The 27,567-nt window shown below is 50.0% G+C and overlaps 2 protein-coding genes across 2 annotated transcripts; one reads left to right on the top strand and one right to left on the bottom strand.

The window, feature by feature from the left end:
• The first annotated feature begins 380 nt into the window (after nucleotides 1-380).
• RAB5C (RAB5C, member RAS oncogene family) lies at nucleotides 381-24,611 on the top strand. The gene is made up of 6 exons (XM_084748878.1): nucleotides 381-531; nucleotides 19,721-19,976; nucleotides 21,184-21,335; nucleotides 21,597-21,719; nucleotides 23,033-23,126; nucleotides 23,747-24,611. The coding sequence occupies exons 2-6, from the start codon at nucleotides 19,811-19,813 to the stop codon at nucleotides 23,860-23,862; spliced, it is 651 nt and encodes a 216-aa protein (XP_084605004.1). The 5' UTR covers nucleotides 381-531; nucleotides 19,721-19,810; the 3' UTR covers nucleotides 23,863-24,611.
• HSPB9 (heat shock protein family B (small) member 9) lies at nucleotides 23,808-27,562 on the bottom strand. Its single transcript, XM_084748928.1, is given in 5 exon segments — nucleotides 23,808-25,475; nucleotides 25,478-25,578; nucleotides 25,580-25,632; nucleotides 25,636-25,728; nucleotides 25,730-27,562. Coding segments are annotated over 5 exon segments (498 nt in total). The 5' UTR covers nucleotides 25,760-27,562; the 3' UTR covers nucleotides 23,808-25,254.
• Between the last annotated feature and the right edge of the window lie 5 nt (nucleotides 27,563-27,567).

The raw sequence follows: 27,567 nt of genomic DNA, 5'->3' as shown, positions 1-27,567 counted from the left end.
GCCTCACAATGTGGACAGAGGCCTTCTCTAAGTTGCCGTGGGCCCATGACTTGGCTACGCGGCTTCATAAGCATCATATTTTTCCTTTCTCAACTCTGCATGCACAGCCTTCTGTCTGCCCTCTTGGAAAGCTCCGCCACATGCCTTTCCTCCCGGCACCTGGAACTGGCAGTGACGCGATAAGCATGCCTGGACCGGCTCCGCCCCGCCAGCCACCGGTTCCACCCTAAACCCGAGTGCCAGGCCGACCCCGGCTCCTCCCTATGCTAAGAACTACACGTCCCGCCATCCCTCGCGCTCACTCTCCCTCCTTTCCCGCGTTGATTGCCGGTAGGATCGGAGTGCCTCCAATTGGTCTGTCCTTTCTGTCAGTCACCTGGGAATATAGAGAGGCGGGGCAGAGTTGAAGATCCGGATCCGGAGCGGCTGAAAGGCGGAAGTGGAGGCCGGAGCCTGGGACACCGCCGGGGGGGAGCGGAGCGGAGTCTGTGGGAGCCCCGGCCCAAGTAACGCTGCTGCCCCGGAGCTGCGGTGAGTGTGCCTGTCCCAGGGCCAGTGTCTCGCATGCGTGGAAGCCTCCCTGGTGTACACTTTCCTCCTGCCCAACCTTAGCTTAGGGGGACACTGACCCCTCCCCCGACCCGTAGCCCCCTTTTAGGGGTTCCCCACGGCGTCGGGCCAAAGGGGGAGCTCCTCTCTCCTTCGCTTACCTGTCCTTAGGGAGGCTTTGGGAGTCCTTTAAGGCTCTTCTCTGGCCTGTCCAGTCCAGTTGTGGGAGAGAGGGACCCTAAGTAACGCTCCCCACCCCCTTAGCTTCCAGAACCAAAGAGTCTTTGCCAGGTGTGAAGGAACCTGTCTCCCTTCCCTTTTAGGGGTGGCGGAGAGAGCTGTCTCTCCTGATTTTCCTTTCCTGTGTCCAACCCCCTACCCACCAAAAATCCGCCCCCTCCCCCACAAAAACCCGAGTTGTCCCCCTGCAGTCCTGCAAGAATTTTTGTCTCGATTTCCTTTAGGGTGTGCGGGGGAATGGGTGTGTGTGTGGATGAGAATGTTGTACACGCACAGGAGTGTGTTTGCACTCTTAGAGTTCCTTACTTCCTCTCGAGCCTAGCAGGACCTCAGCAGACTTTGAATTCTGGGTCACTTAAGCAGGAATCCGCAGGCCTCCCTCCTTTTGTGCTGCTCAAAAGTCTTAACCCCCAGCGCTTCAGCTCTCCCAGTGTGTGTCCGTCTTCCTGCCTCTGAAGAATTTAGCTGAGCTTTGCTCAATCCTAGCGACAGATCACACAGATCGGGGAGGATCCTGCCCATCCATTACGTTCTTTCTCCCCTCCCCCCCATTGCCTCAGACTCAGCCCCGGCCTTCCAGAGCATGTGAGTGGTTTCCTTAGCAGAGGGACTGCTCTCCCGCTGATCTATAGGGAGGAGAGTAGGCCAAATAGGAGTAATATGGAATCGAGGGACCATCTCTCTTCCTCCCCCAAGTCCTACCACACCATACACCTGAGCAACAGGTCCATTCCCTCACCAGAGTCTCTAGTCTCTTCTTGGCTTAGACTTGCTACAGAGCAGTTAGTCCAGACCACAGTGGCAGCGCGAGTTTTTGTAGGTAAAGGAATTGCTTGTGTGTGCAGAAAGTGCCAATTCCTCAACCGTTATTGACCCAGGAGCCTTGTGCTTTCCTTGGGACTTTTTAAGTGTGTGAAATGGCTGCTGTCTTTGACCAAGCTGGAAGGTTCTTTTGTTATGTGGCCAAAGTACAGGTCAGGGACTACCTTCCTGAGGAGTCGCCTGATTGTGAGGCCTCTGCTGACCCTTGCTGTCTGCAGTGGAGGAGGGAGTGGGAAAGCTGTTCAGTCTTTGGGCATTCCTGCCCAACTTAAGACAACTGCTTATCACACAAAAGCTAAACATTTTGCTTTGAGATTTTTTTGACCTACTTCTGGAGAGTTAGCAGTGTCTAGTCAGTACAATTTTTCTTTTTCTTTCTTTCTTTTTTTTTCCTTTTGGTTTTTTGAGACAGGGCTTCAGTGGGGAACAGCCCTGGCTGTCCTAGACTCCTTTGTAGACCAGGCTGACCTCGAACTCACAGAGATCCGCCTGCCTCTGCCTCCCGAGTGCTGGGATTACAGGTGTTCACCACCACCACCCCGCCAGTTAGTACAATATTTTAAGCTAACTCTGGTATATTTATTTCACTTCCTATAGAACATCAAACCCCTTTCTTTTTTCTTTTTAAAGTAGATATTTATTTATTATTTATATAGTGTTCTTTCTGCACATACGCTTGCATGACAGAAGAGGGCACCAGATCTCATTACAGATGGTTGTGAGCCACCATGTGGTTGCTGGGAATTGAACTCAGGACCTTTGGAAGAGCAAACAATGCTCTTAACCTCTGAGCCATCTCTCCAGCCCCCAAACCCCTTTCTTATGAGAATCAACAGCTAGATGAGACACTTTTGGGCTCATTGGAGACTTCTCAGTCAGCCTAGTTTCTCTGATCTGGTCAGCATTTGCCTCTGATGGGGAGAGCCAGTGAAGCCTGTCTGCTCACAGGGACTGGCGTCCGCTAGACTTACCTTCCAAGGAGTGGATTGTGATCCCTGGGAGCCTGGCTGAGTCAGGTGGACCTTCTTTTTTTTTCTTTTCTTTTCTTTTTCTTTTCTTTTCTTTTTTTTTTTTTTTTTGAGACAGGGTCTCTCTGTGCAGCTTTGGCTGTCCTGGACTCAATTTGTAGACCAGGCTGGCCTCGAACTCACAGCGATCCACCAGCCTCTGCCTCCCGAGTGCTGGGATTAAAGGCATGCGCCACCACGCCCGGCTAGGTGGACCTTCTAATGGGCATTTCTGGCATTTGTCTGGACATTGTCTCCCAGCTCTGACTCTGAAACGGGCTTTTGCGGAGAAACTCTGAGCGAGGCAGGAGACGCTGGAGCTCTGCAGTGTTCTACGGCCACTTTTGGATTTCAGAAACCGTGGCAGCTCAGCAGAAGAAGCCTGTTCCCCGTTCTGCCAGGAGAGGGAGGACGCTGGTGAGAGGAAGTCCCTCCTCTCCTCTCTAAGGCTACTTTTCACCTCCTCTCTTGCTTCTCACAACTAATTGGCCTTTTTACCTTTTCATTCCAGTAGGAGTGTTTGGGTTTTTTGGTTTTGGTTTTGGTTCATTTGGTTGGTTTGGTTTTTCTAAAAAGGGTTTTTCTGTATAGACCAGGCAGTCCTTGAACTCATGAAGCTCCACCTCTGCCTCCCAATTACTGGGATTAAAGGTGTGCACCAACATGCCCGGCCTACCAGTCGAAGTGTTAAGAACAAATGTTTATAAGATATAAAGCCCCATATATTCCTCACAAGTGTCCTCGAGATAGTGGTATTTAGAGATGATTCTTCCCTAAGATCGCACAGTTATAAGTCAGAACTGGTGTTTGGAGCTTGGGTTCAGATGTTACCTTAGTGTCTTTCCTAAAAGCAGGCCCCCTTCCTGGTCTGCTGTGCTCGGTACATGAATGAACATTCCGGAAGAGAGTACAGACTCACTTTCCTTATCTCTAGCACTTCTCTTTCCCAGCATTCTACGCGCTCTTTACCCTCTCCTTTGCTGTGGAGACCATGACAGGTAAGGGTCCTGAGCCTGTACTCTTCAGGGCCTGAGAGTTTGCTAACATCTGTGTGCCATTAATTTCTCCAGAAAACTCATGATGGCTAGAAAATGAAAGTAAAAGTGGCAGCCAGAAGGGTCCCACAGGGCAGGCTTGAAGGGTTGTGTTTTCCAATTCCACTTAGGTGCTACCTGCTGATTTTGAGACAGGGTCTCACTGTAGTCCTGGCTAGCCTGGAACTCCTTTGTGGACCAGGCTGGCCTTGAACTCTTAAGAGGTCCACTTGTCTCTGCCTCCCAAGCACTAGGATTAAAGATGTCCACCACTGTGCCCAGCTTCAAGCTCACAAATTCAGATTGAGCTCCACCAAGCAAGCATTCCTTAAAAAGAAACTGCATGGCCAGGCGTGGTGACATATACCTTTAATCCCAGCACTCAGGATGCAGAGGCAGGCGGATCACTGTGAGTTTGAGGTCCACAAAGAGAGTTCCAGGATAACCAGGGTTATTAACACACAGAAACCCTGTCTCGGAAAAAAAAAAAACCACCTCGGTGTACACACACACACACACACACACACACACACACACACACACACACCCCACTGTGCACACGTAGAAGAGAGAGGACAGCTTGTGGTTCTCTACAGTCAGTTCTCTCCTTCTCCCTGGTGGTGGGTCCTGGGATCACTCAGGTCTTGGGACTTGGTGGCAAGCACCTTTACTTGCTGAGTCATCACCAGCCCAGAAAGACCCTTTTTAATGGGCTGAGGCTAGCTCTTGGTGCGTGCTTGCTTAACATGCCCGAGACCCACCTCTGCACTGTATAAACCAGGAGGGAGGCACATCTGTAATCCCTGCACTTTGGAGATAGAGGCCGGAGGATTAGAAATCATCCTTGGCTACATAGCAAGTTGGAGGCCAGCCTGGGCTACAGGAGACTGACTGTCCTTACTCAGCAGTCAGAAGGGCAGTGTTAGGTAGACGGCATTAGAGGCTCAGAGTCAGAGACTTGACTTCCCATCCAAGTCTCCCTTGCTCACCAAACCTGTCTCTTCCATAAAATGGGAACATTAGATCTCTTTCAGACTTAGGGACAAAAGGTATAGGAGCTATTCCATTGCCAAGGCCAGAACAAATTCTCACAGAGTGGCCTCTGCTGGGCAGGTGGGGTTTGATGGTTTATTATAATCCATCTCTAGAAGTCTGACTGATTCAGTTTTAATATCAAATACCTGCTGCGGTGGCTGGTGTTTGGCTGGTGTCGCATGCGCCCTCATTTCATAGTCGCTGAGCAGAACCGATACAGGTTGTAGTTTCTTGTACAGAAGGAGTGCTGGGCATGGCAGCTCATGCCTTTAATCCTAGCATCTGGGAGGCAAAGGCAGGGACAGGAGGATCTCTATGAGTTCAAGGCCAGCCTGGGCCATAGCCAGACCCTGATGAAAGCAAGAAAGGAAGGGCCGGGTGCACGCCTTTAGTCCCAGCACTCAGGAGGCAGAGGCAGGTGGATTTCTATGTGTTCGAGGCCAGCCTGGTCTACAAAAGTGAGTCCAGTACAGCCAAGGCTACACAGAGAAACCCTGTCTCAAAAAAAAAAAAAAAGAAAGAAAGAAAGAAAAGGAAGGAAGGAAGTGCTAAGGGCAGTCACCATGATTGTCCCATTTATTTGTTTTTGTTTTGTTTTTTGAGGTCGGGTTTCTCTGGGTAGCCTTGGCTGTGCTGGAATCTGTAGACCAGGCTGGCCTCGAACACATAGAAATCCACCTGCCTCTGCCTCCTGAGTGCTGGAATTAAAGGCCAGTGCTACACTTGGCTAAAGCTCAATTTTCTGAGCTTTGCTGACATGTAGCAGACACTTTGCTGAACTTTGAGTCTACTCGTTTTATCCAGACGTCATTGGAGGGGAGGCCCTGTCACAGTAAGGAACCCTGCTGTGAGAGGCAAGGCAGGAGTCTGCTCGGTCCACCATGCCCTAGAGCCTCTCCTCTCCAGGCCAAGTGTGTACTGTTCTCTTTGCCTAGAGTACTCCTGCCTAGAACATGTCCTGCCAGGCGGTGCTGGAGCACGCCTTTAATCCCAGCTCTCAGGAGGCAGAAGCAGGTCTCTGTGAGTTCCAGGACAGCCTGGTCTATGAAAAAGAAAAAGAATGCTCCTGTCCACCTCAGCAGCTGGAAACGGCTTCCCCTATTTTCTTTGAGACTTGGCTGTCCAGTCACTTTCTTCGTGAAGCTCCCTTTTAACCTGAGCAGGTACCCGCTCCCCTCTACGTGCTTCTCGGTGCTGGCTCCCTGCTCTTTCCAGCTCAGATAGATGAGCACCTCAGGCCACAGATATGTCCACACTGCAGGCCCCTCAGTGCAGCTGCCAAAGGAGAGCACAGCGTGAGCCCTGCCCTGAAGTACCTGCCGCCCCATTCCCAAGCTTACAGCCTGCCTAGCTAAAGCTGGGCTCTGAACCTCCCCCAGCTCCTTCCACGCTGGAGCGCTATCTTCAGTGCTCACACAGATAGCAGAGCAAACAAGTAAGTAGAATAGTTGCTCCCAGGCAGATGCTGAAGGTCAGGCAGGGTACAAACCACCTTCCAGAGGAGAGAGCTTTCCAAATCTCCATTTCCTGAGCTGGCTCTAGTGGGTGTGACCCTAGCTGGCTGCAGAGAGCCCCCATCCCACCTGATTCTGCAGAGTAAGTAAATGTCCTGGTAGCAGGACAGACTATCCTGCGCTTTCTGCAGTTGTGTGAGATGAGACAGTACCCACCCAGACAGCACCCTGCAGGGATCAGTGAAGTGAATTTTACTCTGGTCAATGGGTGTTATTTTGCATATCTGCACAGAGTGACTTTGTCTTAAGTACTAGCAGCTCCGCCGGGCGTGGTGGCGCATGCCTGTGATTCCAGCACTCGGGAGGCAGAGGCAGGCGGATCTCTGTGAGTTTGAGGCCAGCCTGGTCTACAAAGTGAGTCCAGGACAGCCAAGGCTACACAGAGGAAACCCTGTCTTCAAAAACCAAAAACCAAAACAAAAAACAAAACAAAAGTACTATCAGCTCTGGGTTATAGCTCAGCTGGCCTTGAACTCATAAGAGGTCCACTTGTCTCTGCCTCCCAAGCACTAGGATTAAAGATGTCCACCACCGTGCCCAACTTCAAACTCACAAATTCAAATTGAGCTCCACCAAGCAAGCATTCCTTTAAAAGAATCTTGGATTTACGAGTCTCCGTTCTAATCCTTCTCACCAAAAGAAAACAAAAAGCAGTGGTGAGGGCAGCTCTCCCATCAGCATCCTACTCCTCCTTTAAACTCCCGCTCCTGCCTTAGCCTGCTGGGTATGCATTCTCTCACCTGCAGACTCTTCCTCTGACTTCCACCAGCCCCTCTTGTCCCTGCTCCCTCTCTGGTTAAACTCATTTTCAAAGATGTGAATTGCTGATATAGCAGGCCTCAACTCTCATCTTGTCTCTGGATCAGCCACCCTGCGCCCAGGCCTATCCCTCACTGGTTTTTTGTTTTTGTTTTTGTTTTTCCCCTTAGTAAACTTTTCAGAACAGTCTTAGAGAAATTATGAGGGTGGTACAGAGTTTCCTCACAAGCCCCAGGCCGTGTTCCTCCGATGGTAGCATGTTACATTAGTGGTGACGCATGAAAGTTCATGTTCCGTCCGTGTTTCTGTGGACTACACCTGAATGTCCTGTTTCTGCTGCATTTAGGTGTCAGATCTCACCAGACTACCATAGGCGGGTAGCTTCACAGACTGCACTTGTTTTCAGTGACCTATGATCTTGAGGTCACCAGCCAGATACTTTATGGGATGTTGGATGTTTTTCTCATGAGTAGACTGGGGTTAGGAGTGGAAGGGGTTGGTTAGGGGGAGATTCAGATAGGAAGTACCTTTTGTATTGCAAAGGCACAGAATCAGTGTGACTTACGACTGCCACTGTCAGCCTGACCAGAGGCTCGGGTGACGCTCATGAGACCTCTTCACCATAAAGTTGTCTCCTCCTTCATGTCATATGTAGTTCACACTGAAGAGTGGCTGGTCAAGCCCCCTGTAGGGTGGAGTAGCTACATGAATTATTAAGGCCCTTTATGCAAGAGATCTGCTCTCATTTATGTATTTAATTATTCATCTGTCGATATTGGCTCATGGGTACTTAATTTTACACTTTAGTTTGTAATCTATGTTTCTTCCTCACGTTGTTTCATCTTTGACCATAGGCTGTTCTTTCAGCTAGCTACCTTTGACCTACCCCTGTCATTGTGAGGTTTTCTGATTTTGTTTCTGAGCATTTCCTTACTTTTTGGCACAAGAAACTCTTTGTGTATTTCCCGCCCAGGCCCTGAAATCGGCTGCCTTCCCAAGGCTAGTTTAGCAAGCATTTTCTCTCCGTGCCCTGATCTGGAGTTACAGGCATGAGTTCAAGGTGTCCCTTTTGGTGGGCCTCCTCCACAACTGGGTAAGGTAGCAGAGTAGCACACTGCGAGAACCCCTCCAGCCCTAGGACCTGGTCCTTGCAGGAGGCTGCTGCCCTCTGTTCAGCAATTCACAGTCCCCATCTGTCTGCTGCTGCACCTGAGCTAAACAGTGGTCACACTTGGTATTTACTCTCGGGGTGTGGAGAGGCACTGCATGTAATCACTCTCTGGATTAAGGATTGAGCTATCCAGCCAAACCTTCCTGGACTCTGGGCTGAGAGTCCATGTGAAATTCCAGGTGGTCTGGGCACACCTCTTTTGCTGCCATTCATATACGGACCTCTCTGGGAAAGCTGGTGTTGTAGCCTTTGTGGCTCTAGCAGGCTTGAGGCAGACTATCACTTGGAGCTGTGATCTTGAATCATTGACTAGCTTAACTCTTGCTGTGCAGTCACCCTCTAAAAATGCGTAACTTTGCCTCTAGTCATGGCTCTGTGTGTGTCTCCTTCAGGTGGCTCTGTCAGAAGCACCGCAGGCTTGAGGAGGCTGTGCGTGGCCTCCCTCACCCTGGCTGCTCTCCTAGTCATCACATTGTTCTCCGTGCTGCTTCAGACTTTGTGGCCATGAAGGATGCCAATTTGCAAACCTCTAGCATTTGCAGCCTGGTTTTTAAAAGGAACTCCACTCTGGTTTTGTCGTCAGCTGCCCTGTTCTTGCCCCCTCCCCCTGCAGCTGAATCACTTCTTCCTTTTCCTGAGAGGCACTGAAATGCAAGCAGGGCCTTCAGGATGCTTCATGCCACAGGACCTTTCATATTTTTAATTTATTTCTTATTTAACTTAATAAAGCAGAGTCAGTATTTTTTCCCCTGAGACAGGGTTTCTCTGTGTAGCCTTGGCTGTCCTCGCCTCGCGTTATAGACCAGGCTGGCCTCAAACTCACAGCGATCCACCTGCTTCTGCCTCCCGAGTGCTGGGATTAAAGGCGCGCGCCACCACACCTGGCAGAGTCAGTATTTTAATATAGGCTTTAAGCATGAGGGTTAAAACACACCCCAGATGGTGCACGCCTTTAATCCCAGCACTCAGGAGGCAGAGGCAGGTGGATCTCTGTGAGTTCGAGGCCAGCCTGGCCTACAAAGTGAGTCCAGGACAGGCAAGACTAAACAGATAAACCCTGTCTTGGGAGGTAAAAAGCAAACAAAACAAAACACACCCCAGAGCATGGGTGTGGGCTTCTCAAAGAAGAGTCAGCTGTTTTTGAAGAAATTGTAGTTGGTTTTGGTAGGGGAGGATTTATTGGATGGTGATGGTTCATTTAGTCAGTGGCATGGAAAGTATCTCCAGAGAAGTCAAAGTTGGGCCTGTTGACAGTGCATTCTGAGTCTTCTAGGAAAACAGCCGTTGTTCCAGTAATCTAGTGAAAGGCTTCCTCTTTCAAATGAGGAGCATGGAGGGTGAGGTCCAGGGGAGCTGGGGTGAAGGGTATCTGGGCACGTGGTGGGGGTGGGGACTCCAGGGGCAGGACTTGCCCTGGCCCACTTGCCTTGTTGTTTCTAGGAGCTCCTTCTCTTCTTATCATCCTTCTAGCAGCCCTGGATGAGGGTGCTAGTCTCTCTCTTACAGGCTCAGCTATAAGTCACAGCAGAAGGCGAACCTAAGTGATGGCCACAGGACTTGCTGTTTGTCTGACTAGCCCTACTGTGCAGGACCTGAGAGAGTCCTGTCAGGGGAAGTTAGGCTGCCCCTCGGCTGGTCTGGAGTGCTCTTCCAGTGGGGTCCAAGTCATCTGGAAGATGGCCATGGATATGAGCTCTCAGCTGTCCGCATTTATTTGCCAAACTTAACCAGGCTGGCCCGTGTCAAATATTCACCATATTTATGTCCCCCTACTGTGTGCCAGGCTCAAGCTTAAAACACAGGAAAACTATAGTCTAGCCTTTGGGGATTCTGTTGAGATCCCTTTTATCTGAGACGGTGCCTTGGGTCCTCTTGCCTTCTCATTCTCAACACTCAACTTCAAGTTCTCCAGTCTCCTGTCCCTTGCTGTCTGATTGGACCTGTTCTCCACTTTCCTGTCCCTTGCTGTCTGATTGGACCTGTTCTCCAGTCTCCTGTCCCTTGCTGTCTGATTGGACCTGTTCTCCAGCTGACACCATTATATATTTTGTTCAGCAAAAATTAAGAAAGAAAAGTTTGTCTAAGATACTGTTTTCTGGCTTTTGAAAGCCATTGTGCCTCAGATCTCATGGTGAGAACTTTGACCTTGTTCTTGTTAGCTGGGCAGCTTCTGACCACAGTGTGCATGTGGTGTCTGGGCAGGAGGAATTCGGCTTACTCTGCCTGATACCCCCTGCCCTCCCCTTAGACACCTCTGCTCGCTGCCTGGGAGCTGAGGGGAAACAAAGGAGGCAGTGATTTAAGCTGGTTTTCTTCTGTTGGTTGTTTGTGAAGACAGGAAGGGTTTGTGAAAGTGTCATTGGTGAGAGCGCCTTAGGGCACAGGTGCCGCTGATGATCCTGACTTGAACAGAGGCTCTCAGGGTCCTGCTGGGTCTGGGGGCAGCAGAAGTGGCAGCTGTCCTGGTTCACACTCCTGGCCCCTGTAGAGCCCCTCCTGAGACAGCTGGAGATAAGCCCTGCATTGAGGAGATTCCAATTAGGAACACCCTGAGTAAGTGTGTAACACAAACAAAACGGACATGGGAAACCAGCTGCACACCTGTGATCCCAGTTCTTGGGGGGGGGGGGGGTTGAGGCAGGAGGATTCCAAGTGCCAGGTCAGGGAAACTTTGGCTCCAAAAAATGAAAACATACAAAAACCTTAAATCCCAAACCAAGCTAGAATTAGATACAGGTAATAGAAGGGATGTGGGCCAATGAGAATCTCACATCTGTCTAGCTTGCCTGTACTCCGTGCTGGAACAGCAGCAGCTGCGGGCTGAGGCAGGGCGTGGTCTGTCTTCTCAACATCCTGCCTAGCACAGGTAGGGGAGGGCGAGTGAGCTGGTGTTCAGCTGCAGCCTCAACTCATCCCTGGGCTGAACATGTGTGAGGGTTTGCACTGCAGAAAGGGCCACATTTCAAGCTGAACTGTGTCTTGGGGCTGAGTGCTGCTTTGGAGGCCAGGCTGGCCCAATCTCATTCAGGCGTGTTGAATCGCTAGGCAGGAAGAACCTTCCAGGTTCAGCTCTAGGCAGGACCCGTAACTGAGACACTTCTAGTTGTCCGTCAGTCACAAGTCCTTCTTGGACATTACATAGATGGTCCCATTTTCTCCTCGTGTGTGCATGAAGGAGAAGGGACGTCACTGTAGGGTTCCATCTTTGCCTGAAAGTTAGCTCTGTTTCCCTATGACCTCAGGGGAAGCCATCTATGTAGAGGGCTGAGAAAGCAGCTTGATAGTCAGAGAAGGATTTCTTTTCTATTACTTTTAAGGATTTATTTATTTATTATTATGCATACAATGCTCTGGCTGCATGTACACCTGCAGGCCAGAAGAGAGCATCAGATTACATTATAGATGGTTGTGAGCCACCATGTGATTGCTGGGAATTGAACTCAGGACCTCTGGAAGAGGAGTCAGTGCTCTTAACCTCTGAGCCGTCTCTCTAGCCCTTCTTTTCTATTTTTAAATTGTGTGTGTGTGTGTGTGTGTGTGTGTGTGTGTGTGTGTGTGTGTGTGTACGTACACATGTGCGTGCATGTGCATGCCCACCTACATAAATACATGTGTGGAGGTCACTCGATAACGTGCAGGAGTTGGCCAGTTCTCAGAGAAGGAGTCCTTGCTCCTCTTTCTAGGAGAGGACTCTAGAAGCTGGAGGTCGTCTCTCAAGAGATGGCTATAGGCTGACTGGTTTGGCATCTATCCTCAGTCCTGCCCAGCACATGAGGGAAAAGGAACTCACTATGTTCTTTCCTGGCTGACTCCTGGCAAAATGTTCAGCTTTGCTACCCAGTGGTGTTTCTAGAATTTAAACCTCTTTTCAAGAGTTGTGAGAGTTGGGGCCCAGAGCTGGCACTCTTAGGGTCTCCACGAGGCTTTACTGTGGTCTTTTCTAGAATGAGGAATACATTGAGACTAACCCCAGGCAAGGGACATGGGTGGTCTCGGGCGAGTAGGGGTTCTCTCTGGCTCAGTGGCAGGAGCCCAGCTGACTCTAAGCACATCTCTGGGGTGCGTGCATGGTTTGGAGTCAGCTGCTGTGGCTGTGTAAAGGAAGCCTCTTCAGTCTCTGCATCTTCTCCCCTAAGGCAGCTCTTAATGGCTCTCCATTAAAGTCCTCCCAGAGCTCAGCCTGGACTGTAGAGTGCCTGGCTCCAGGGCTGAGCTTTTTGCTTTGCAGGTGAGACATGGCCCTGAGTACTGTGGCACCAGAGTCTGCCACCCTATCCAGTTCCCCTCCTGATCGCCAGACCTTCCCCCCTTCTGCAGGTGGCCTGGCTTGATGGCACTGCAGAACATCATACCACTGCCACCTCTTCCCTCCTTATTGGGAACATGCTGGCCTCTTGCTTTCAGGAATATTCAAACAGTTTCACAGCTCTCTAGCCCATAGTTAAGTCAAGCAGTAAATGCAGGTTTAACATACATTGAACAACACTTTTATACAAAAGCTCATCCTGTCCCTTACTAATATTTGGGTGTCTTTGTTTTCTTGATCATTTTCCAATTTAGGCAACTTTTTTTGTTTGTTTTTGTTTTTTGTTTTTTAAGACAGGGTTTCTCTGTGTAGCTTTGGCTGTCCTGGACTCACTTTGTAGACCACGCTGGCCTTGAACTCACAGCGATCCACCTGCCTCTGCCTCCCGAGTGCTGGGATTAAAGGTGTGTGCCACCATGCCCTGCAATTTTTTTTTAAAAAACTGTATTAGTGTTCTGAATCTTTTCATACTAGAGAAGAGGTAAAAATGGTTTAGATACAAGAGCGGTAATTGGTTCCATATATATTTTGTTTTACTTTTTTTTTCTTTTTTTTGGGGGGGGGGTGTTCACTGTAACCGTGCAACTTGCAAAGTAGATGAGGCTGGCCTCAATTTTTTTTTTCCTCCGAGACAGGGTTTCTCTGTGTTACCTTGGCTGTCCTAGACTCACTTTGTAGACCAGACTGGCCTTGAACTCACAGCAGTCCGGAGGCTGGCCTCAAATTTATAGAAATCCACCCTATCTTCCAAGTGCTAGGATTAAAGGTGTATGCTCACCATATCATTTCTTTCTTTTAAAAATTTTTCTTTTTGTTGTTGTTGTTTGGTTTTGGATTTGTTGTTGTTGTTGTTGTTGTTTTGTTTTTCGAGACAGGGTCTCTCTGTGTACCCTTGGCTGTCCTGGATTCACTTTGTAGACCAGGCTGGCCTCGAATTCACAGTGATCTGCCTGCCTCTGCCTCCCGAGTGCTGGGATTAAAGGCGTGCGCCACCACCGCCCGGCTGGTTTTGGATTTTTTGTTTTGGGTTTTTGGTTTTTTTTTTTTTAATATTTATTTATTTATTATGTATACAGTGCACATTAGATCACATTATAGATGGTTGTGAGCCACCATGTGGTTGCTGGGAATTGAACTCAGGACCTCTGGAATAGCAGTCAGTGCTCTTAACCTCTGAGCCATCTCTCCAGCCCTTTGGGGTTTTTTGAGACAGGGTTTTTGGACTTGCTTTGTAGCCTAAGCTGGCCTTGAACTCATAGAGATCCGCCTGCCTCTGCCTCCCAAAGCATTGGGATTACAGGTGTGCGCCACCGCAGCTGGCAATTTTAACTAACTTGAAAAAGTGTTTCCCTGTTAAAAGCCATTATTTTATTGACGCATACTTTGGGGCTATGGAGATGGCTCAACAGGGAAAAGCACTTGTTACCAAGTCTGATGGCCTGAGTTCAGTCCCCAGAACCCACACAATGGAAGGAGAGAAGCCACTTTTGAAAGTTGTTCTCTGACCTCTACATACATGCAATGGCACATATATGCAATGGCACACACACACACATCCGTGTTAAGTGTTAATACACATTGAAAACCAACTCCTGCCAGGTGGTGGTGTGGCACATGCCTCTAATCCCAGCATTCAGGAGGCAGAGGCAGGCAGAGCTCTTGAGTTCAAGGCCAGCCTATATAGAGTGAGTTCCAGGACAGCCAGGGCAACTTAAAGAAACTCCTGTCTCAGAAAAAAAGGAAGGAAGGAAGGAAGAAGGAAAGAAGAAAGGAAAAGACCAATTCCTTGTTATCCTTAGTAGATGTGACTGTGTTTATAATCTTGTTTTTTTGGTTTGTTTGTTTGGTTTTTTTTTGGCGGGGGAAGGGGTTCAAAACAGAGTTTCTCTGTGTAGCCTTGGCTGTCCTGGACTCACTTTGTAGACCAGGCTGGCCTTGAACTCACAGTGATCTACCTCCCAAGTACTGGTATTAAAGGGGCGCGTCACCACACCCAACATAATCTTAGTTTTTCTTTCATGGGAGACTTTCCTAAATTATGTCATGGGTTTGAGCTTTGCCGTCACCTTGCTGTGTGTCCCTGGGTAGGTCCCCACCCCTTACCTCTGTAATTCACAGTTAGGATTAGGTCTGTATGGCCCTAGGAATCAGAGTTAAGTAGCTAGCCTGTAGTTTAATAAGCACGCAACTTGGAACCTTACCTTCTTCTTAATTCTATGGTGGATACCCTGTGTTTATTTAACCTTTACAGCAACCGAATGCAATTAGCATTAAGTAATACATTTTGTAGATAAGAAACTAAAGCTGAGAATGACCACTTGTGTGACTTGGCCAAGGTCACAGAACTTACCAGCTGACCAATGCTGAGCCAGTGCCCCTTCCTGAGCCCTGACCTGATCATGCTGAGGTTGGGGGGGGGGGGGTAAAGGCAGGGGACAGGGCACTCCAGGCAGCTGCTATTGCCTCTGGCCCTGCAGCCTAGCAGTCCTGCCAGACTGTCCGGGGCTCCAGTGTGCCTTAGCAGTGGTTTCCTTGGGAGTCTGAACTGTGCTCTTGACACTTTGGGTTAGTCACCACCTCAGTACCCTGAGGCCTCTGAAGCGCTCCTTGGCTCTGTTTGGCTTCTTTTTGATATGTCCCCTAATTACATCTCCTGCTCAGGCCGGTGCGGTGCATCCTTCTCTTAAACCAACAAGTTTCAGGCGGCAGCTGTGTCTCCTTCAGCTCAGCTCTTGCTTTTTCTCCCAGTTTAAAGGATACCTGAAGTCTCTGGCTAGACCACCTCCCTGGATCTCTGGGCAGGGCCGCCTGGTTCTCACTCCTGTCCCCACCCCCTCACCTAGCAGCTAACCTTAAGTGACTGCATCTCCACCCTGTGGCCTATAGTCTAGTTTCTCTAATCTGCTCCCTACTCTGGCTGTGCTCACTTGCAGCTAGAGGAAGTCTCTAAAGCAAACAGGAAGCACCAGAGACACCCACCAGCTGGAATTACTAGACTTTTACCAGGAAGGACAGCAGCGTGAGCCAGGGTATGGATTAAAGAAGAGACAGTGAGCATTGCTCACAGGGACTGCAGAGAGACAACACTGCCATAGCACTGGGTGTCTTGAAGGCTTCAGTTTAGTAGAGCGAGGCTCCTACTGAGCTCAGGGGTCTGTGCGCAGTATGGATCTGTGTTCCTTCTCTTATCAGCTGTAGCGCTGGTGTTTTGTCAGCCACTTCTGTTTGTGTATTTGAGACGGGGTCTCACTATGTAATCCTGGCTGGCCTCTGACCTCATAGATCTCCCCCTGAGTCTGCCTCTCGGTGCTGGGATGAAATGTGTGCTCCACTGCGCCCCACTGGAGAGCTTATAAAGCCTGGAGTTCTCGACTCTACCTCCAGAGATTCTGATGAAAAAAGTGGCCACAGACCTGTGGTACCAGAGTAGCATACAGGTAACCCAGCGCAGGGAGGGCAGCGTCCTGATCTCTCTGTTTATTGTCCACTCTTGGCCTGGGCACAGAACTGAAGTGTCCAGAGGCCTGGGCCCTCTGCCCTTTTGTGTATGCTATGGGGAAATAGTGCCCCCCCCCCCACTCCCCCATCCTTGCACACACCCCCTTTTCCCATGGAAGGAATGAAGGTGGGGCTGGTACCTAATCTTGGTGGTCTGTGAATGAACCAGGATTCTTATTTGGAGGGTTGGGAAGTGGGTCTTAGGAGTCCTTTGCCATGGGTCTGAAGCTCCACCATTGCTGGCTCATTCCTGGCTCCAACAGGCAACTTTTATGCTCCTAAGGAGGATTTGATTTTTGACTCCAAACAACTTAAAATTATTCTGTTACTTGATCTAAAATACAGAATATCTTTGCTACTAGTTCAGGAAGAAAGATTCCTTACACACATGTATCCACCCTACACACATGCATACATCACACATATACACCGCATACACATATACCACACATACATATACATACACCACATACACATAACACACACACACACACACACACACACACACACACACACACACACACACACCATACACACATACACCAGGAGGCAGGACAGCTCAGTACACGAATTCATTCACTTTTTTCTTTTTTGGTTTTTCAAGACGGGGTTTCTTTGTGTATAACCCTGGCTGTCCTGGAACTCTTTGTAGACCAGAGATCTGCCTACCATTGCTAGGATTAAAGGCATCCTCCACCACACCCGGAGAATCCATTCACTTTTACCACTTGCTAGGGGTATAACTTCTAGCTTTCTAGTCTTGGGAGAAGGTGTAAGCCTTCCTGGGAACCTGGGTGTGGCCTTCACCTGTTTCAGACATGGTCTTATCTCTGCATTACTTCATGACAAAAATTGTCTTGCTTAGTGCTTTATTGGCTAAAAAGGTCAGACACTTCTGCTCATGTGATCTCTTCTTGGGGCCAGGAAAACCACGAGGCAGCAGACCATAAAAAGTGCTGTGAGCACCTGCTCAGGTGTTTCTGGAGGCAGGACCCAGGGATCAGGAAGGACATGTCAGCAACCAGTTTAGGCCAGCTGAGTAGAACTTGTCTCCGTGTACTAGGGAAGCCAGGGCCTGCTTACCTGTCTCTGTGGAGAAGCTGTTGCATTCTGGGTGCACCCCATCACTTACAGCCCTGGTGTGACATAGCTCAGGTGGCTTGTGTGAGGTAGTCCAGAAATGGGAGGAGACAGTCACACCCTGCAGCCAATCTGCTCTTTTGCTTCGTGCTAGTTTCTCTGTCCCTGCATAGCTGGCTCGTTCTGTTCTGAGCCTGGATGCGTGTTCCAGGCCAGCCACACAGCACAGATGGCTTCCACATACAAACAAAGTTGAAGATTGCTAGGTAAGAATTCATTTTCTCCCTTTATGACTTTAAAAAAAGTGTCATATTCTGTCTGGACAGGTTTGCAAAGCTGTGGGTTTGGTAGGGATGAGACTTGGCTACCTCTTAGCCAAGTGTTTCTTAGCGTGTAGGTGAGGGTTGCTGCCCAAAGCAATAGCTGTCCTTCCGCCACAACTGCTTTGCTTTCTTGCAGCCAGAGCCTTGCCTGTCTCTCCCCTTGCCCCACTCCTTCATTCTTCTCTCGTGCCCTGTGTCATGTGCTCTCAGGGTAATTACCAACTTGTAATTCCATTGTATATCAGGGTCCTTTTGCCAGACCCAGACCTTGCTGAGCCCGCAGAACCGCTTGCAGCCACCCCAAACCAAACACCAATGGTGGGCGTGGCCTTCATTCTTTTTTCCCCCATCAAGAGAGTAGCATGATGACAAATGAGCTTGTATGTAGGAACCCAGGTTGTATCCTGGCTCTGTCACTTGTATACGGGGTGGCCTTGAGCCAGGGCACTTAATGCTATCAAGTTATGTCAGTAGCCTGGGGTGCTGGCGCATGCCTGTAATCCTAGCACAGTCAGAGGCAGGCGGATCGCCTGTTTGAGTTTAAGGCCAGCCTGGTCTACAAAATGAGTCCACGTCAGTCAAGGCTACACAGAGAAACCCTGTCTCCAAATATATATATATATATATATATAATGTCTGTAAAAATGGAAGGTTATGTTAAAGTTCAAAAGGGATAGTAATGCAATCTCTGCATGAAAGCTAGTGCATTTCAGAATGATTTCCTAGAACACACATGAGCATTGAGAGAAAGCCCCCCTGATGAAACTGCACAGGCCTGTCTTCTGGTTCTAGGGTAAATGAGAAAGCATCTTACCTATCGCATCTCTAAATGACATTTCTGGTTAGTAATCAAATTGAAGACTGCTCCCCCCACCCATACACACTTCCTTCCTTGTACTTTTGGGGAAGAGGTGGCCCTCATTTCAAAGCTTTTTTCCTTTGGTGCTGCCCAGAAAGGAAACCGTTGTTCCCGGTTAGTGAATCATTCTTCCTGAAGCTCACTTGTTAAATGAGTTGCTGGGAGATCCTGGATGTGAAAAAGGATTTGAGGCTGAACAAAGCAGGCCCTTTGCTGTCAGCTTCTTGCAGGGGCACAGAGCACTGGCTTCCCACAGGGGCTCTGTTCATCACATTCCTGTCCCTTAACTGCAGGGGACACACTCTTGTTCTGGGGCAGGTCAGCTCTCTCCCTACGGGTGTGCGACACTAGTTTTTGGTATGCCTCTTCTACAGGCTTCTCATCCTTTACGCAGCTCAGAAACTTCCAGAAAGTGTGAGCCTCTAAAGCTCAGTGGTAAACTCAGGGCTGAGTACCAGCTGCTAGGGGTGTAGGTCTCAGTGTCTCATGTCTGCCTCCACCCCGCCCTCCCCCTTAAGCTTTCTTTGTGTCACCCACTGCCTCTGCCAGGAGAGAATGGAAGTAAGGTCTCTATTTAAAAAGGAGAGTTGGCAGCAGAGACTGGGAGCACAGCTCCGGCTTCAGAGCATGTTTGTTTTTCTGTGTGGTTTGTTTTTTAATGTGTGTGAGACTTCTGGCCCGTCCAAAATAAGAAGACTGAGGAAAGAGGCCGAGGATGAGCGAGGGATGTTATTTTGACTCTGGTACACACAGTCCAGCCTCAGAAAGCCAAGAAAGTCAGTCATTCTTCTAGTGGCACAAGCCTGGTCATCCTGATAACAACTCGCACTGGCCAGGCCTTGGGCTCTGAGTGCCCATAAGCACCTTATCTGAGGAGCTAGCAACCAGGACTTGCTGTGCCTTCACCCATCTCCCCACACATTCTGCTCCTGCGCAGAGAGGCTGTAGCCCTAGCACAAGACTACAAGCTTATTGTTTGTTGACCTAAATCTTAGTGTCTTCCTTGCGCCCCCCCCCCCTTTTGGGGGGGTGGAGCCCAAAGAGCTGCCTGTTGACTCATGCTGGCATCCATCCAACATTTTTCTCCTGGATTTCATAAGTGAATGTATGTTTTTGGTTTTTGGGGTTTTTTGTTTTGTTTTTGAGACAGGGTTTCTCTGTTTAGCCTTGGCTGTCCTGGACTCACTCGGTAGACCAGGTTGGCCTCAAACTCAGAGATCTGCCTGCCTCTGCCTCCCATGTGCTGTGATCAAAGGTGTGCGCCACCACATCCAGCTGTGAATGTGTGTATTTGAGAGAGGGAAGTCTGAGTGTTTGCTCAGGACCCACGAGGAGCTTAAAGTTGAGAAGCCACTTTGCTCTTAACTGCTCTGCGAGTTGTAGATCCGGGAGATGAGTAGTTGAGCCTAGTGAAAACTTCCAAGGGTTGAGAGTTCAGAGGCAAGAGCAGTCACCCAGGTCATCAGGGAGGGCACCTCTGAAAGTCTTATTCTAACTCCCTACTTCTGATTTCTCCCCTGCAGTTGGAGGCCTCCCTCCCCATTAAGTGCCTCTTGCATAGCACCAGCCCCACCCCCACGCTCACTGGTACTACTACAGAGCATCCTCGTGCCATGGCGGGTCAGGGAGGTGCGGCAAGACCCAATGGACCAGCTGCTGGCAACAAGATCTGTCAGTTTAAGCTGGTACTCTTGGGGGAGTCTGCAGTGGGCAAATCTAGCCTCGTCCTCCGCTTTGTCAAGGGACAATTCCACGAGTACCAGGAGAGCACAATTGGAGGTGAGTGAGCAGAGGGAGTTGGGGAAGCTAAAGGTGCCTTGAGGAGAGGAAAAGCCGTCCTTCAGAGGCTAAGTCTGCGTGGCCTGGGAGCCTTTCTCATCAGCGGTCAGTCCTCATGCTTCATTGCAAGCAAGAGTGCTAGGATCACGGAGGGATTGAAAACTGGCTTCCTGCCCCGGCCAGCCTCTGACCTGGCCAGCATCAGGGAGAGCTAGCTTTAGCTCTCAGAGGGTCCTTTTTTTCTCCTGCAGGGCAGTGTCCTATCATCTCTTGCTGACCTTTACCCTTTCTGGAGCTCAGAAGGTGTCACTGATTTCCCATTGGTCAGCATTTAGGATATGAATAAGAATCTGGACTCAGCCTGGCACATCCATAGTCAGTGTAACCCTCGAGAGGCCAGGGCCATCCTTAGACTTGAGTCATCCTTCTCTGCTCTCTTGGTTGGTAGGAGGTTTCCAGGCAGCTGGAGACAGAATGGGCCCTGTCAGCAGTCTTCTCCCTGCCTCCTCAGCACTGTCAGGAGCTATAGAGGGGGAAGTGAGGTAGTGCCCCAGGCTCCTTAGTGGGTTGGGGTTGGGGACTTGAGGTGACAAGGAAAACAGCTTCCCACAGAGCTGTCATAATCCTCTGCCATGTCCAGTGTGTGGGGGAATCCTGCCTGTCCTCCCCAGCTCCAGGGCTCTCCTTCAAAGCATATTTGCTTCTGTGCCCCATGCTCCTGCCTCAGGTAGCATCTGTGTTCAAACCACAGGCTGCCACACAGGAACGATTCTGGGTCACAGTGGGGATGGTGGCTAGCTGCAGTGCCTGGAGGTGGCAGGGGTGGCTGGGAAGTCAACCACCTGGCTGCAGCCTGGCAGTGTGACAGTGTATGTTTCCCAGTGAGAACGCCTTCCTGAAACTGAAGGTCACAGTCACCCCTGAGCTGAAGAGGGTTGGTGAAGGGCAGCAAAAGGAAGGTTAGGGGGAATTTCCTTTCAGGCTTGGCGTCAGGGTTCCCCCAGGCTCCCGTATCTGGCCCTTGCTGTGCTTTGCCAGGTGGCTCTGAAATGGCTCAAGTGTAGGCACTTCCCAGACAACACGTAAGAGCACAGGCCCCACCTGCCCTGTGTGGACAGGCTTCTACATGCCAGAGCCAACAGCAGAAAGTAAATCAGGATGGTTTCTAGTTCTTGCTTGCCTAATGACACCACCTTTTCTCTTACAGCGGCTTTCCTCACACAGACTGTCTGCTTAGACGACACAACGGTCAAGTTTGAGATCTGGGACACTGCTGGACAGGAGCGATACCACAGCCTGGCCCCTATGTACTATCGGGGTGCTCAAGCAGCCATTGTGGTCTATGACATCACCAACACGGTAAAGATTTTCCTTCTTTTCTCCTTGCCCTTCATTTCTGTAAATCCCGAAGAATTGGGTTATAAAACCCTCATTTTGATGCCCAAGCCTTCTGTTCCTGAGTGGGATACGGGCAGATTTTCCACTGATCAGGGCTCTCACATGAGCACCTTGAGGGATGATGCCTCAGATGCCTTTGGCTGTGTTAGTTTGCACTGCTAGTGAGGGGCCTCCAAGTACAATGTCTGGTCTCCCTTTGACATTCTGGTCTTGTCTCCTCAGGATACATTTGCACGGGCTAAGAACTGGGTAAAGGAGTTACAGAGGCAGGCCAGCCCCAACATCGTCATTGCACTCGCAGGTAACAAGGCAGACCTGGCCAGCAAGAGAGCCGTGGAGTTTCAGGTGAGATGACAGAAGTTGGGGAAGGGTGACCCAGCTCCTTGACGGAGGCCTCCCCAGACTGCTTGGGCCATGTGTAGTGGCCAAGGGCAGCAGCTTTCATCTGCCGCCCTCTTGTGACTCAAGCACAGGCCACAAAGGACCTGCCTTTGTGGTGCTCTTTGTGGGGAGGGTAGGGGGTGGATAGGTGACGCTTTACGCATTTGCCCTGTAAGCCAGGTAGACTGAAACAGTACTTTTCTCGGCAATGCCTGCATGTAGTAACACTTAAAAAGGCCGAGAAGGTGTAGAGAATGAGTTTAGCCTTTTTAATCCTACAAACTCAGCCTCCTAGCCAGAGTGCCCAGGTTGTTTTTCTTTCCAAAAATGGACGTTTGCTGGGCACGGTGGATGTAATCCCAGCACTCCAGGAGGCAGGGGCAGGTGGATCTCTGTGAGTTCCAGGATAGGTAGGGCTACACTGAGAAGCCCTGACTCAAAAAACAAAACCAAAATATGCTCTGTACTGTATGTGACAGTGTCATGTGTTTGTGTGTGGGGGTGGGGGGGGTGGGGGGGTATCTCAGTATGTAGCCCAGGGTGCTGGCTTGAACTTCCAAACCTCGTGCTTCTACTTCACAAGTTCTGGGATCACAGTCCTGAGCGCCTCATCCGCCCTACAGTTCATCTTCCACCAGTTCCTAACTGATGGCCTCTTATGTCATTTGTAACAGCTGAGGACTGGAAACAGCACAGTAGGCAGCACCCATTCGCTCTTACATTTTTGTCCAGATGTGCAAGTGTAAATGCAGGATATCTTTCTAGAAGGATCTCTTGCCTAGTGATTCTGAGGCAGAAAGGACCTAGGGAAGCCATTAAATAAGAATCTGCCAGTGTTTGTGAACTGAGAGGTATAGTGTGTGAGTGGGGGCCAGGTGATGCTGGTGTTTTGGGGAAACCCAGAACAGGGGAGCCCCATTTGCCCAATCAATCTCTGTTTTTTATTTTTTGGGTTTTTTGTTGTTGTTGGGTTTTAGTTTTAGTTTTTGTTTTTGTTTTTGTTTTTGTTTTCTCTTTTTTTTTTTTTCAAGACAGGGTCTCTCTGTATGTGTAGCCTTGGCTGTCCTGGACTCACTTTGTAGACCAGGCTGGCTTCGAACTCACAGCAATCCGCCTGCCTCTGCCTCCCAAGTGCTGGAATTAAAGGTGTGCGCCACCATGCCCAGTCAGTCTCTGTTTTATAAGAACAGAGTCCAGGGAAGATTTTATCCTGGGCCCTTGCCCCTGCCAGCTACCAATATCTCCCTCCCACTGTCTTCCTCACGTGCCTGAATCAGGAAGCACAAGCCTACGCAGATGACAACAGTTTGCTGTTCATGGAGACATCCGCGAAGACTGCAATGAACGTGAATGAAATTTTCATGGCAATAGGTAAATTGCCTCTCCCCTGCCCTTCCCTTGAGCAGAGCAAAACCATGTTGTGTGCAGGTCTTTAGCAGGTCTGTGGGGTGCCTCTCCGAACAGAATCTTTACCATTTTACCTGATAAAATTGTTGTCTAGCCGGGCATGGTAGCACACGCCTTTAATCCCAGCACTCGAGAGGCAGAGGCAGGCGGATCGCTGTGAGTTCGAGGCCAGCCTGGTCTACAAAGTGAGTCCAGGACAGCCAAGGCTACACAGAGAAACCCTGTCTCAAAAAACAAAACAAAACAAAACAAAAAATTGTTGTCTAGCCGACTCCCAGGTGCAAAACTTTATACCGCCTGGGCCAGAGTCCCAGTGTTAACTCCTTGCCCATCAGAGCCTTCCGTGGCCATCCCCTGCCCTATAGGACTAGCTCATTTGCCTCAGGAGGCCTTCTGCCTCGGTCCAAATCCTGGCAGTGCTGCTTGTCACTGCAGTGTAAGACAAGGTCTTAATCTCTCAGCTTCAGTTTCCAGAGACACAAGGGGCACACAAGCCCTCCAGCTCCAGCACTCGGGTTGTCACTGATGAGGGGACAGTATAAGGGTGGCCCCACAAGTGCCTTTCCCTTTCTCTCCCCAAACAGCTAAGAAGCTTCCCAAGAATGAGCCCCAGAATGCAACTGGTGCTCCAGGGCGGAACAGAGGTGTGGATCTGCAGGAGAGCAACCCAGCCAGCCGGAGCCAGTGCTGCAGCAACTGAGCCCCCCTTACCTGCCACTGCCCCCACTCCTCCAGCAGAGCGACCCGACCGGAATCCACTCTAACCAATCGCACTTAACGACTCGGGCCACCACTGGGGGCAGGGGAAGGGTCCATCATGAATTCTCTGCATAACTTTGATCCTAGGCCGGGAGGGAGTTATTCCACCTGCACCTTTCTGTACAAATACTAATTCAATTTTAAGTCTTAAGTCACTTTTTTAATATATATGATCTTCTACTCTTCCCAGTTCCCTTTCTACTGCTCTCCCACTTGCCCTTTGCTCCTGTGCCCTCGTCTGTGGGGACCAGGGTTCTTTCCTTCTTGCTGAAGAGCAGACTTGGCAAGAGCACCCACATCTTACCGTGTTGGGAGCAGTCTTGGTCCCAGGGCAGTGGGCAGGCCCTGGGCTGGGGAGGGGACAGGCAGCTCTTCCCTCCGCTGGCTGTCATCAGGCTGCAGCCCGTCCCCATCTGACTCCCAGCGGGGAGAGAAACAGCAGCATTACGTGAGCATCCTTTGTGACAGCCACACCCCCCATGGCCCAGGACCCCTCCACCCTCGGTCACCCTGACCTCTGGCTCTGAGCCCTGTTCTGACCAAATCACGATGAGTATTTGGGGGGTGGGTGGGTAAGGGGGGAGTGGGAGGGGGTGGAACCAACTTTTTCTGTATTTTGTATTGTATGTTTTCTTCAACATGTAACCAATCAGTATCTTGTCAATATAGTCAGCCGATCGATCGACCTCACATTTGTCTTCCTCGTCTTTCTCTGACACTCTATCAGACCAAAGATATCCTCTCTATTTCTCCTGAAGTTAATCTAAAATGAATCATCCAATCTGATTAAACAATTCTGTCCCCTGTGTGTGAGAGGATGCTGGTGGTCATGGTAACCAAAAGAAAGAAGCACTGCTGTTGGCATCTCTAGTGTAGGAGGATAGGGCTCACCTGGAGCCGACACCTGGCTCCCCTCAGCTTACATTAAAGGTTCTGCAACATGTATTTGAAGATTGTTGGTATCTGAAGTGACCTCTGAGACCCATCTTCTTGCTTCTCCCTAACAAGGAACACTGGGGATTGGTCTCAAGGCAGTCCACCACTACCTCTGTCCTCCACAGCACCCCCATACCAGATTCAACACGTCCATCCCGGTTCAAGACTGGCCACTGATTGTAAACACTGGCAGCACCTAGGTTATCCCAGCCCTCTGCTGCTCCCTGCTGGAGCTGTTGCTATTGGCTAAGTCCACAGTCTCCTCCAGTTTATCTTCTAGCCTGGTTATTTATTACTACCACCTTGAGGTACCTCCCCAGCTACTCCCTTCCCTGCAGCTCCAACCCTCCATCCCTAGGAAAAAACGCCAAAAGGACCCTTACGGCTGCTGCACACCTCAGTGGTTTAGTAAGTCAGGGTAGGTTGGTTCCCTTAGAGGCTCCCCCCCCCCCCCCCCCCCCCCCCGCCTCCTGAGTGTAGGGGCGTGGCCTGTTTGTGCTCCAGAGGGAGGTAGCGGCTTGTTTTGTCCATGGACCCACAGATGGCCAGAGGGCGTCAGGCCGCAGGTCAAGGCTGCAGGGTCTAAATTGGACAGGACTTGCATTTGCTGGTGCATTGCTGCTCTATGTAGTAACCACCCCTAACTGGGTCATTGGACTCCTGAGGCCGCTGGCTGGTCATAATCAGGTTCTCGCCGTCTACCCGCACCACCAACTCCTTGAGCAAAACCATGGGCATCTATCTTCATCTGGAAACTTGCTTCCACACAGCCAGATCATCCCTTAAGCAGCCGCACGGATAGTGTGGCCACTTGATTTTGTTCAGAGAGGGTCACGCTGGGACATCGGGATGCCACGCGGTTCTTGCTGCCAGGTGGAGAAACTGCTCTCTACCCACTGCATCTGAGAGAGCAACTGCTGCCAGAGGGCATGAGGGCTTCCAGAATCCTCCAGGAGGGTGTCTGGGGGGAGGGGCCGCCCACTTTTCCCACCCAGAGGGGCAAAAGAGCAAGTCAGCAAGGTCCATCTTCCTGTAAGCGGCAAGTTGTTAGTGACCTAGGCTCCCACTGTTACTTTTGTTGGGGGCCTGCTCCTCCCTGGGACCTTCTCTTACCTACATCAGAGGGCAGGAGGCTGTGAAGGAACCCATCACCCAAATATGCGGAGGGATTGAACAACAGGGTGAAAGAGCTCTTCCCTGCCCTGCCCTGCACTCTTAAGAATCTGGCCTGGGGCAAGGAAGATTGTTCCTTAGACTACACCAGAAGAGAGGGCGGGGCCTTCCTAGTCAACCAAAAGTCTCTCCCTGACCTTTCACTTTCCAGAACTAACACCTGGGGAAGACATTGGGTATTTCTCTGGCTCCCTACCCCCAAGGGTAGGCAAGGAAAAGACTGGGATAGGGAAGGAAGTGAGAGACCTTTGCTCTAGCTTTAAGGCTGGGCAAGCCCTTTTTGCCTATTCGTGGAACAAAACCCTCTGGGCTAGTACTGTCTGGTTCTTCTCCTTCTTTTAGACAGGGTTTCTTTGTGTAGCCTTGGCTGTCCTGGACTCACTTTGTAGGCCAAGCTGGCCTCAAACTCACAGCCATCCACCTGCCTCTGCCTCCCAAGTGCTGAGATTAAAGGCGCCGCCACTGCCCAGCTGTCTCTCTGGTTCTTTAATTCGTTCATTTACACACAATCTCAGCTCTCTCTCCTCTGCCAGCCCCCCTCTCCTACGCCTGACTCTCTGTGGCCCCTGTACCCACTCCATGCCATAAGGTTGGAGTTGAGCCACAGTGGCATGGCCCACAAATATATCTCTGTTCTTTTGAAAATAAATTGTTGTAGTGGGGCGTGGTGGTGCCCACCTTTAATCCTAGCACTCTGGGAGGCAGGCAGATCTCTCTGAGTTCGAGGCCAACCTAGTCTACAAAGTAAGTCCAGGACAGCCAGAACTATTGAACACAAAAAACCTTGTCTCAAAAAAAACAAAACTAAACTAAAAACTAAAAATTCAATGTTTAAGCCGGGCATGGTGGTGTATGCCTTTAATCCCAGCACTCAGGAGGCAGAAGCAGGTGGATCTCTGTGAGTTCGGGACAAGCCTCGTTTACAAAGTGAGACCAGACAGCCAAGGTTACACAATGAAACCTTTTTTTTTCTGGTTTTTTTTTTTTTTTTTTTTGAGACAGGGTCTCTCTGTGTAGCCTTGGCTGTCCTGCCTCTGCCTCCCGAGTGCTGGAACTAAAGGCGTGCACCACCACGCCCGGCGAAACCTTTTCTTGAAAAACCAAAAAAGAAAAAGAAAAAAAAAAGGAAAGAAAGAAAAAAGACAGTTTCTGCTTGACAGCAAAGAAATTACAGAAAAGGCTGAATGCCAAAGTTAATCCATCTGTATCAACACCACACAGTACAAAATGTAGACTTAATGTTACATTTCATTTCTATTGTAGGTGCAATTCTACATGGGGCAGGCTCCTGCTGTGTAGGAGCCAAGCCCAGGTCCAGGCCTGTTGTTCCACCTATGAACTTTAAAAGGGCAGAGCCCACAAGTCTTCCAGACTGTCAGTGTTCTGGTGCTTCATGTCCACAAGAGGACAGTAACTGTCACTATCCAGGATGGCTTAAAAAGATTAGAACGAAGTAGCGGTCAACCTAGGATGCTCAACTGAGCGACATTTGGTTGTCTGGAATCAAGAAACAGGACAGAAAAGTCTGGAAGGCCAA

The sequence above is a fragment of the Acomys minous genome (genome assembly GCF_964271855.1).
Source record: "Acomys minous genome assembly, chromosome: 12".
In the NCBI taxonomy this organism is placed as follows: Eukaryota; Metazoa; Chordata; class Mammalia; order Rodentia; family Muridae; genus Acomys; species Acomys minous.
Note: the sequence above shows the minus strand (reverse complement) of the source record. Positions and strands in the feature narration are given on the sequence as shown.

Coding starts and splice junctions, on each gene's coding strand:
- RAB5C (XM_084748878.1), top strand. CDS start 19,811: ATGGCGGGTCAGGGAGGTGCGGCAAGACCCAATGGACCAGCTGCTGGC. Junction 19,977..21,183: donor CCAGGAGAGCACAATTGGAG/GTGAGTGAGCAG, acceptor TTTCTCTTACAG/CGGCTTTCCTCACACAGACT. Junction 21,336..21,596: donor TCTATGACATCACCAACACG/GTAAAGATTTTC, acceptor TTGTCTCCTCAG/GATACATTTGCACGGGCTAA.